Source organism: Salvelinus sp. IW2-2015, unplaced genomic scaffold (genome assembly GCF_002910315.2).
Source record: "Salvelinus sp. IW2-2015 unplaced genomic scaffold, ASM291031v2 Un_scaffold3799, whole genome shotgun sequence".
Classification (NCBI taxonomy): Eukaryota; Metazoa; Chordata; class Actinopteri; order Salmoniformes; family Salmonidae; genus Salvelinus; species Salvelinus sp. IW2-2015.
Genome location: NW_019945073.1, coordinates 102842 through 114986, shown reverse-complemented (window position 1 = coordinate 114986; position 12145 = coordinate 102842). Strand labels below are relative to the sequence as shown.

General features: G+C 42.2%; 1 protein-coding gene across 1 annotated transcript; it reads left to right on the top strand.

Moving 5' to 3' along the window:
• Window positions 1–3282: 3282 nt before the first annotated feature.
• Window positions 3283–12090, top strand: LOC112076508 (ceroid-lipofuscinosis neuronal protein 6 homolog). The gene is given in 10 exon segments (XM_024143265.2): window positions 3283–3400; window positions 4719–4836; window positions 8260–8358; window positions 8945–9119; window positions 9122–9132; window positions 9415–9438; window positions 9441–9472; window positions 10486–10608; window positions 11135–11420; window positions 11726–12090. Coding segments are annotated over 9 exon segments (912 nt in total). The 5' UTR covers window positions 3283–3341; the 3' UTR covers window positions 11406–11420; window positions 11726–12090.
• The last annotated feature ends 55 nt before the right edge of the window (window positions 12091–12145 follow it).

Below are 12145 nucleotides of genomic sequence, written 5' to 3'. Positions count from 1 at the left end.
AGTGTTTGTCCAAGTGCATAGCTTGGCTAATCTGTCAGAGGAGGTGCAGAGGGGGAGAGAGAGAACGAGAAGGAGCACCCTGGAGTGCTGGATATGAGGGAGGATGTCAATTATGCATTGAATGCACAATTTATCATGGTTTGATGAAGAGGGCAATAGGCAAGGCTGGGTTAACTTCAGCAGGGAAAGAATGAAGGTGTACTATGTCATGTTGGCTCATCTTAGTGATGAGGCACTGGATAAGGTGTTGGTGTTGTACAACAGAGTGTGGGAGGAGGGGAAACTACCAGGCAGCTGAAAGAAGRTAGTAGTGAGACCAATCCGGAAGCCAGGGAAGGACCCAACGAAGCCATCAAGCTATCAACCAATATCTTCAACATCACATGTATGTAAGATTATGGAATGTATGATTGCAGAGGGGCTAACTTACTTCCTGGAGAGCAWGGGGYTRGTATSACCACATCAGAGTGGGTTCAGGAAGGGGAACTATGGACCCAGTGCTCTGCTTAGAAGCAGAGGTCAGGAAGGCTCAGGAGAACAAGGAGACTGTTGTGGCTGTCTTTGTTGATGTGGAGAAGGCATAGTATATGATGTGGAAAAGTAGCGTAGCTGAATGAGGACGGGCGCAGGTGCCAAAAACAATTACGGGCCCCTATCACCACCCATATTTCCCTTAAAATTCAAATAATTTTGTTGGTAAGGCTGTGTGTTAATATTGTGGGATGGATGGAGTCAAACAGACTCGATGTTGCCCACAGACTTTTAAATCTGTTTGACAGCTGGTGGATAATGAAGTCAAGGTTTGCATTAAAGACGTTGACTCTAAAACTACTCTCCCCATCAGTCGCTCGTCCTCGCATAGCTCATCAAAATGATGCCTCGCCATCCTTCTCGAAGTGTCTCAAATGCGTTCTGAGCTCCCCATTTGTCGGCAAGGGTCTTTGCAGTGACTTTGGCCTTCTCAAAATCCTGTGGGAATACGGACAGGACCTCTATCATGTCCTTGAGTAGGCTGACTGCTCTGYGCAGGTCTGCGTCTTTGGCCTGTAGCATTTTGAAGACGACGTTCACATTTGCTAAAACCTTAGTCTGCAGAACGACGAAAAAAATAAAACTACATTTTTTCATTTTCTTTTTCAGTGCTGCATCATCCCTCTCATCCTTCTTGTAACTTTAAAAGCACAATCTTGGTGAAGGCCTTCATTACGTCCACATATCTGTATCTCAGAGCGGCAAGGGACTCATATCTAGATGACCAGCGGGTGGGACACAGTTGTTTTAGAGTTACATTTTCTTTTTCTGATGCCAAATCAAACATACCACTCAACATTGACCATCTCTTTATGCTATGCCCGAAGAAAGTGTAGAGCAGCATCATAAAACGGTTTAGTCTCTGGCACATGTTTGACAGAGTCGTTGAGAGCCAGGTTAAGATTGTACACTGCTCAATGCACATAACAGCAAGCGGCTCTTTTATGGATATTCTGGCCTGCACACCCGAATAGACCCGCTCATGTTAGCAGCTCCATCATACCCTGCCCACGACATTTTGAAATATCCAGCCCATTATCCTCTACGCTGCCCAGGATTGTATGTTGAAGCTCAGCTGCTGATGTGTCAGCAGTCTCCAGAAATCCCCAAACGAGACTTATTTGCATCCCTTATCACTCTCACATAGCGATAAACTTGGCTTAACTGGTCTACTTTGGATACATCCGGTATGGTGTCCATAATAATAGAAAAACAAAATGGGCTTCCTGCATCTCTTCCTGAATGTCACACTTCACTCGCTCGACTCAGATATAATCAGCTCATTTTGGATAATGACTGAGATAGTTAACGGATCTTGCGGAGCGTTCGAAAAAGTTATTTCAGAACTGGGTCGTAAAATTACAGCAGTTCAATTATACTGAGAAAATTCCCACTGTTGGCTGCCCTAGCTTTTCACGGTGCCATCTGAACGCCAAATTACATGATGCAAGTGTGAGAGTTACATTAACTATGCGCTCCAACAACTGTCGCCTGAAATTTAAAAAGGCTGTCTGTCCCGCTTCCACCTGTTTCCTCAGCCGCCACGATTCTAGCCTCGGCTCGCCTGCTCCACTTCACCCCGCCCGCCCGGGGATAGCATGTCCGGCCTGGCTTGTGCTCAGGTCGTATCCGCCGATACCTGACAACCTGTATCCTCCTCTGTCAAAGTTGCTTCTTCTGGCACGATGGAACAGCTTGGCCTTGGCTCACTAGACCCGCTAAAAGCTGCTGCTGGCGATGATAAACCTACATCCTCTTCTGGTCCCGCTACATTGCTTCTGCTAGCAATGGCTGAACTTGAACTGCATTTGAAAAAGGAATCTAATTTAACTCATTTCGATATCTCCTTTGCTTTCTCATTTTTGGCCTTCCTCTTTTGGGCTCCACTTTTGTGTTGATACATTGCTGATTTTTTCATCCGTAATTTTCTATTTCGACTTTCTCTCTTAATTTTTTTCCGGCTGTTGTCTCTTGATAGCTAGCTCAACTGTTGGTTAAAACAATTACAGAAACAACCATGCTTTGGAGAGTATTTGCACAATGAATCACAGAATGCATATAATTATCTTAATATGGTATTGAAACTATTGAATAGTATGATTTATTTAGCTAATTAATTTGATTTATTGTCATCAATACACTAAAATATCATGCTTTAGTAGTGGCAACAACAAAAAAAAATTGTTGGTGAAACCATCAGTGGGATCATTTATCATATAACCTACGTTAAAGAAAGATCTTCTTGTCAAATCGGAAACGTAATGGACCCGCGTCAACAATTAATGCTTGGGCATGGTGGGGTGGTATTCAAATTACATAGGGTGCCTGCAGCTCCGCAGTTCAGACCAGTTCAGACCCAGAGGAGGCCATTTTTTAAAAGATGATGGCTGGAACACAGCTGGTTGAATAAGACTCTAAATGGGATAGGAAAGCGTCCAACAGGAGAGTGTGAATATTGCCAGGAAACAGAGACAGTGGAGCATGTACTGACACAGTGTGTGCAGTATCAGAGGGAAAGAGAGAGGCCGAGATCCAGTTTGAGGGAGAAGTGGATATAGGAAATGAGTTTAAAGAGGATACTGAGTAGAACGTCATTAGATACAGTCCKAAATGTTTTGTTATCTTATTTTTTAAGGAAAACGGGACTGGCAGCTAGGATTTACAATAGTTTCTGTCTTTGGCCCACACTCCAGTACAGTAGGTGGCGGTAATGCACCATAAGGTTGGATGCCAACCGCCGATAAACCACACCAAAGAAGAAAAATAAGGAGCGAATTTTCGTTGCAGGACTGGAGGACATCAGGAAGAGAATGCAAGCTGCGGTACGGAAACGTCAAAGCAATGCACCCCGGTCGTCAACAAACCCCAGGTTTGAACAATTTGCTTGTGATTAACGTGTTTATATCATCGGCAAGTATTTAATGTTCCCATCTAGCGGGCCAGTGGTTGGAAGGCACCGTGCATGTCGAAAGAGTCGCCCTGATAAGCCGAAGTGTCTCAGGCATTTGTCTATCAACGAAACGTAAACAATAAAGACTAGGCTACTGTTAGCGGACTGAACTCCACCCCATGGTTTAGGAAGTTTGTGAACTTTACCATCAGAGTGGAGCGGCTTTGTGGAATCTTTCTCCGACTACATCGATTCGCCCATGGTCAATACWTGTKAAATGTAAATTATGAAACGCCCCACTTGTACTTATGTCTGTCCTCTGTAGTTGCATACATTTATTTGCTTACTGAAATCTATCACGTTAATTACTGTTTCAATAATAGTTCATTCAAATACAACCACCGCCTGTGTGCTCATTGCTGTTGCTGTAAGACAGGATTCTCCAACTGTCGACTTGGCCCACGAGTGGTTTTATTTGTCCCAAAAGCGTCGAGTGCTTTTAAACACGTGTACAAGGTGGGCGTTTCATAATTTAAATTCTTGTTAGTATTGACCAATAGGGCGAATTGATCTAGTCAGAGCTAGATTCCACAAAGCCTGGTCTCGGCTCCACTCTGTTYAAGTTTATCAGACACTTCCTGCACCGTGGAGTTTYGTCCGCTAGGCTACTGTCAGACAGTGTCAGTAGAAAATATACTGTAAAGGCATATCAGTCTGCCACTCAAAACTGCCCCATATATTCTAAACTAGGTTAGTTATTGCCTGTGCTTGCTGGCTGAAGTTCTTCTTGCCTTGTAATGTGTTCATGGTCAGTGTCATGTGACCAAGGACAGGGAAGTTGTCAGCCTGTAATGCTTTCAAATGATGGCGGCTGTGAAGGTTGTCAAGCACAGCTATACAATACAGTGTATCTTGGCTTTTATGTTGCCCATTATTTGCAGCGAGTTAGGAACAGATGGGGCCTGTACAAGGAATGCACTGGACTGTGTCTCCACTGTGGCAAACAACTGAATAACATGCATCTTATTTATTTACATGTCCTCGTGCTATTTCCCCCACTGGCGTTAACCTCGGAGGTAGATCAAGGCCAACAACAGTAATAGTGATGAATAATAGAGGAGGCTACATGAACAGAAAGATAATGATTATTTATGTGTATTCATATAGGTGTAGGCCTACTACAGCACTGTTGTGTTCCTACATATTGGCTAACGTCTTGTTCATACATTGTCATTCTGTATCATGTTGTTTTGGAGTTGGAGGGAATTCATACTTCATAATGTGTCTTTCTCTAAAGCCAACCAGGGTCCAAGCCAGAGGGGTCATCAATGAAGAGTCCACAGTTCCACTTTGACCTGTGGTTCTATCTCACAGTGCAAAACTGGGTACTGGACTTTGGAAGGCCCATTGTAATGGTATGGACAACCTGCTGAGAGATTCCATACCAGGACAGCTTGAAAAGATTTGGGTATCTCAGGTTGTTCTGGCATTTGGGCTCTCGAGTGGCGCAGCGGTCTAAGGCACTGCATCTCAGTGCTAGAGGTGTCGTTACAGACCCTGGTTCGATTCCATTCACAATCGGCCGTGATTGGGAGTCCCATAGGGCGGCGCACAATTGGCCCAGCGTCATCCGGGTTAGGGGAGGGTTTGGCCGGTGTAGGCCGTCATTTTAAATATGAATTTGTTCTAAACTGACTTGCTTAGTTAAATAAAGGTTAAATTAAAAAATGTAAAATTCTTACTTAGAAACTTCATTGGGGTGAAGGATATTTGACATACTTTTTTACATTTGTATCACAAACCATTTTTGAGAAAATCATGATGAACGTGGCCATTTTAGGCTACCTCATATCCCAAAGAGGAATAAGCCTACCACACGGGGTGGAGTGCGTGACTCCACAACAACATCTTGAAGGAAATGATTCATGACACAAATCCATTATGGATTACTTTAGTCAACCATATAAGCTTCATGTGGAGGTGTATTTGAACAGGGACAGCTGTTGCACATTTTCAGTCCCRGCCTGTTCAATGTGTTGTAAGGGCAAGTCCATGTTAACTTTGTGTTGGTCTTTGTCAACGAAGTCATTTAGAGTTAGATTCCATGACTTGTCTTAAAACTGTCAGAACAAATCATAATGAATGACCACGAACAAACATGATTTGTTTGACACTCTAATAGGTTGATGAATGTGTACTTCTATGGTGCACAAACCATACCCTTCATTCTCATGTTTGGCCACGCCATTTTCAACTATTGTAACAAACAAGCTATTTAATACAAAATGTAAGCCCTTTTTTAGACCTATGCCTGCTGTAATGTAGTTTGGTTGAAATTATCCAACCATTATGTAGAAAGTATGTTGAATATAATAATAAACTACATTGATCAATCTGACTGTAATATTATGTGAATAAATACGTCCTGTACATCTCTGGATAAACCTAGTGCAGGTAGCGAGCCTTGAATTACCTCTGAATAGAATTAACATCTAACTTGCACCGTTATAAAATTATTAAGAGACTTGTTACAAATAGCTTATCCTGGCGACCAATGTTCTAGCATTGATTTATTGAGGCAAGCAGATCAGAGATGTCAAGGTGGTATCCAAGCATGTATAGTGTAAAAAAACAACTATCGATAGACATAAATTATAAGCGTATAGTCAATTAATCTGTAGAACGAGGAATCAATTTACTCATTTCAACTAATATCATTTTAGTCACAAAATAATTAACAGAAGAAGAAAAAAAGTGTACATGATACCTTACAGAATACTCKGAGTAAATGACTGTCACCAATAGGCTTAACGTAGTTACACGTGTCTTCAGTTCAGAATCCTCTCTAAAAGAAAAAGCAGTGGGTGATACAGCAGCTTGAGCAAGTTCTCAAAGTATAAGTGAATTCACTGTCAAATTCAAGCAGAAACTCACCCCCAACCTGAATGAACATTTCGTTACACTTTGCTAGCAAAAACAGAAGACAAACCTAGATTTCTATCTAAATGATAGGAGCCACCCCTGTGTCGCTCCTTTTTGAACTATCCGCAATCCGACGAACAAATATCACTTTCCTGTAACAATAAATCCATGCCATTTACAGTACAATAAAACATTAACATTCTTTGCACTTTATGAACTCTTGAAACAATCCAAACATGACAATGTAATTCACACAGTAACATTAATTTAGTCGATTCAAGTTTCACCAGTTTTCCCACCTCTCCTGGCGGCACTGACCCCAGGACTTCCATGGAACGTCTCTCCCCGGAGAAAACCACAGAGAAGGTGTGCTTGACCTCTGTGATAGCCCACAGATGGTCAGCCATCCAAACAACGTCATAAATCATGATTGAGTCTTCAAGCTGGGCCTCAGCAAGTCGCTAGTCTCGAGTAGAACCTTCTCTCATTCTTCCACTAGAGTAAGACCCTATGATCCGTGAACCGTGCAGTCATACTCCTTAGTGTGTGGAGTAGGGGATTGCCAGGGACCTCACAATACGTTATTATCACCATGCTTAGGTGCCGATACGATATGTATTGCGATTCTCACGATTCTGCTATTTGATACACTATGTCTGCTGTGGAGAGAGAAGAAGAGAGCATGGGGAAATGAGTTCTGATCAGTCATTGATATAAAAGAGCTGAAAACATGTTGGCTCACTATTTAAAAAGATGGAGAACAAGCTTAGGATGAGTTTTGGTGAGTTTGATATTTTTTCAAAATCTATCAAAGTATCGATATGATATCGCCCACAATAATATTTTGATATGGAACTATAGATTTTATTTTATAGCCCCTATCACTAGTATCGAGTATGTTTAAGTTCTGAAATTCAATTTGTCACATTAATTTATTCAAAATAAAACTCATAAGTACCCTTTTTGATTTTCCTAATTTTACGACATTGGTTGGAACAATATACTCTATAAGTACATCACATTTCCAGAGGTGGTTGTCTGCTAATTTTAAGTTATGATGCATTTTATTACCACCACCAACACAGTGAATGGGAAAATGGATTCAAATGGAACTCCCTCTGCTGGTGATTTGCTGAATGTGCAATCCTAAAGGAGGGCTATGATTTATTAAAGACCTATGTCTTTAATATATGCTTCATATCTTCTAAAGTACCAGAGAGCCACTCTAGAAATGTGACCTGTTTTAAGAGTATATTGTTCCAACAATGTCTAAAAATATGCTACATCAAAAAAGGTACTTTGAGATATTAATGTTTTATGTTGAATAAATGAATGTTCAAGACATATCCATATTTTAGAGCGCACTATAAGGCAGGCCTGGGCAACTCCAGTCCTCTGGGGCCTGATTGGTGTCACACTTTTCCAATCCTCTAGAAAACACAGTTGATTTAAACTAATTGCATTCTAAACTGAAGATCATGATTAGTTGATTATTGGAGTCGGTGTGTTAGCTGGGACTGAGGCAAAAGTGTGCCACCAATCAGGTCCCCGAGGACTGGAGTCGTCCAGGCCTGCTATAAGGAGTACAATGACACTGAGATGTTGTATCACGTTCTGTTCATGGATCATAGGTTCTTACAGGAGGCACTTTCAACATGACTTTCGAAGAAAAAACATTGTGATGCAAGTGTAAAAAGCATGTCAATCATACTTCCTTCCAATTAAGTTTCTATGTGAGAATTGCCATAACAATCTGTGACACCAAAATACTTCCGGGCTGTCCTGGGTGGAACCACCCTGCTACAATAATATATTTGAGTAAATAACAAAGTGTAACAAACAAATAGCCTCGTTATATCAGCATTCAACTCTATGCTATGAATATAACCCTGTGTTGTATCCATGATTTAATTCAGATCCTTCTCCCTCTGGAGTGGTTCCCCCTGAACAAGCCCAGTGCTGGAGACTACTTTCAAATGGCCTACAATGTCATCACGCCATTCCTACTGCTCAAGGTGGGTGACTGTTGGAACCAGCAAACACAAACTGCAACGCTGGTTGATACCGTTTGTTCACAATCACAGTTGCCCTATAAGAAGCTACAGTGATAATGAAATGTGTCCAAAATAATCGCTTTTCAATAGTAATGAATTAATCTGATTCATTTGTGATGCTCACATGCTATACTAAGTGCGTGTGTGTGCATGCACACTGACTGTACATGCACACCGCAGCAACCAGTGATCCGGGTCAACAGCATCAATGTAACAGTATAACTTTAGTCCGTCCCCTCGCCCCGACCCGGCGCGAACCAGGGACCCTCTGCACACATCAACAACTGACACCCACGAAGCATCATTACCCATCGCTCCACAAAAGCCGCGGCCCTTGCAGAGCAAGGGGAACCACTACTTCAAGGTTTAGAGCAAGTGACGTCACCCGACTGAAAGGCTGCTAGCGCGCACCACCGTACCTAGCTAGCCATTTCACATCGGTTACATTTACATGCCTGTTAATGTGTGTGTGTGTTTACATGCCTGTTAATGTGTGTGTGTTTACATGCCTGTTAATGTGTGTGTGCTCTCGTCCCTCTCCGAGCAGCTGATTGAGCGGAGTCCCAGGGCCCTGCCTCGCTCCGCCGTGTACCTGAGCATCATCACCTTTGTGATGGGCGCCAGCATCCACCTGGTGGGCGACTCCATCAACCATCGTCTGCTGATGAGTGGCTACCAGCTCCACCTGTCTGTCAGAGAGAACCCCATCATCAAAGACCTCAAACTGCTACACTGGTAGGCTAACCTTTTATTAGAGAAGATATACTTTGTTAGTCCGTACGGGATGGAAACGTCTTCTGCTTTTCACCCAACTCCTTCTGATACAATACGACCAAATTATGCAAGGTTATAGTTCTGGGTTAACCGAGATGAATGAACGGATGGTGCCTGGTGGAGCTCAAATGTATGCTGTCCCTACAGTCCTTCTGTTACTGTCCCTAATGCTGTTTTATATCCACCAACAACAGAAATGCTGTTGATGTTGTTTGAACATGTTTCTTATTTATTTTATTTTAGATTGATTCGTTTGAGCTTCTTTATTTTTTTATGATGAACAACTGGGACATTTGATGTGGTATGTGGTAAACCCTTTTAATGGAATATTCTCTTCTGCTTAACTGTCATAACATGCTATTGGTTGATATAATAACTTAGATTAAACACTTTTTAAAGTGGTTGAAACAATGACTGTTTTTCAAATTGAGTTGCTTTATATGTTTTTTGCCTGTATATCTAAACATCTAATCAAATGTTATTGTCCGGGTACACATACGTTGCAGATGGTATTGTCCGGGTACACATACGTTGCAGATGGTATTGTCCGGGTACAGCATACGTTGCGGATGGTATGTCCGGGTACACATACGTTGCGGATGGTATTGTCCGGGTACACATACGTTGCAGATGTGTATTGTCCGGGTACACGTACGTTGCGGATGGTATTGTCCGGGTACACATACGTTGCGGATGTATTGTCCGGGTTACACATACGTTGCGGATGGTATTGTCCGGGTACACATACGTTGCGGATGGGTATTGTCCGGGTACACATACGTTGCGGATGGTATTGTCCGGGTACACATACGTTGCGGATGTATTGTCCGGGTACACATACGTTGCGGATGGTATTGTCCGGGTACACATACGTTGCGGATGTATTGTTCGGGTACACATACGTTGCGGATGGTATTGTCCGGGTACACATACGTTGCGGATGGTATTGTCCGGGTACACATACGTTGCGGATGTTCAGTGCAGTAATACCGAACAATACAAAGCAATAAGCAAATGCAAGTCCAAAAACATTTCAATAAAGGAATTAAGAAATATTAGAACAAGCAATATCAGAGTCCGGAATATAATATGTATGTATATGATGGTATGGATAGACAATGACATTATGGACAGAATGTGACTAAGAAAGGTGTGTACAGCAGTAGTTTATATAGGATGAGTCTTGACTAGAATACACTATATACAGTATGTAAACATTATTACTGTGACCCGTGTTCAGTATTTGTAATGAGTTTGTAATAAGTTGACATGAACTAGTTTTCAACTGAGTTCTCTCCTTCTCTCTTCCTCCAGGTATATTCCTTTCTTCATCATCCTCTTCCTCTACTTCACTGGCTGCTTTACTCACGTCAAAGAGGAGAAGACAATGCCCCTGTCTGGTTGGCTGCTACTCGGACCCAGTGCCCTCTACTATTGGTCAGTTCCCTCATTACTTCCTTCTTTTGACTTGAGAAAAGTTTTACGTATGTAAAACTTTTTTTAAACATTTTTTTATTTTTTTTATTGTTAGACATATAAACTGTAAAAAACACCAGCAATTCACCTCCCAAGTGATTTTAATTTTGTAAATCTGTATAAAGATATATGTGATCGTATACAAATGTGAGCAAGTTTTGAAATTATTGTTTTAGTCATATCTGTTTGTGCTTCTTGCGATCAATTTGCAGTCTACAAATGATTTGTAATTATGTTCCGGCCCTCTGACCATCTGGCCCGCGGCTGAATCTAGTTAATGATCACTGTCTTAGAGGTTTGCTGAATTYTAATTGACAAATGTACTCCATTGTGTGATTTATGTACTCCGATTTGTCGTACTGAAAGTACCTGAAGTATGGGACATTTCACTGTGTGACGCATGGCTCAACTCTAAGTATTTCCTTCTAGAAAGTGAAAGTATCTTGACTGCAGCTCTCACTTCTGCCCCTCTCTCACACCCTCTCAGGTACTTGGTCACAGAGGGTCAGATCTTCCAACTCTTCCTCCTCACCTTCCTAGCTATGGTAGCCACGGTGATCCACCAGCGGCATAAGGGCTCTGTCCCAGACGCCAATGGCCTCTTTCTGTTTGTCAGCTTCTCTGTCACCATGTGCCTGGTGGCCGTGTGGGTGGCCTGGCTGTGGAGCGACCCGGTGCTGCGTAAGAAATACCCCGGTCACCTGTACGTCCCCGAGCCCTGGTCCTACTACACATTACACGTTAAGGACAGCCACTGATAGGAGTGACAACAGGTGAGTGTCCAGTATGATGCTAGTTTGTGTTAGCATGGGTGCCAGTATGATGATGCTAGTTTGTGTTAGCCTGGGAGCCAGTATGATAATACTAGTTTGTGTTAGCCTGGGAGCCAGTATGATAATACTAGTTTRTGTTAGCCTGGGAGCCAGTATGATGCTAGTTTGTGTTAACAATTAGTTACCCAGGTTAGTTTTGCATGGAGTAAGGAAAGTTATTATGAGCCATCCTCCCATCACCAGCCTCCTGTGGAATGGACTAATACTGACTGAATGGATTCCATCAATATCTTGCATTTCTGTAGAATTGACAGGTCTGAAACTTTCCTGCTCCAGATAAATGGTCTATCTGCTCCGCTCCCGAATGTCAGAATGACATCATCAGCAAGCGCCACATGGAGTGTGGATCGAGCACAGTGTTGTGCTGCATTCTGGGACAGGCCCCTCTTTTCTACAGTTGCACCCCACCACTYCCCCAACCCCGTCCACATGACAATGACCATCTTACAGTATGCAMTGTTAYAGTATTCATTTAAAATAAGCCAAACTTTGAAATGGACTCAAAGAAAGGTCAGTGTTGGATGTACTTGAACATCATTGTATTGATTCAAGTAAGTTGTCTGAACATTTCAATATCAGATATTTTTWGTAATAAATGTTTCTTACTCCACTTTGTGTATATTGTGATTATGAACTTTGAAGACATGCTTAACTGTACTTGCATA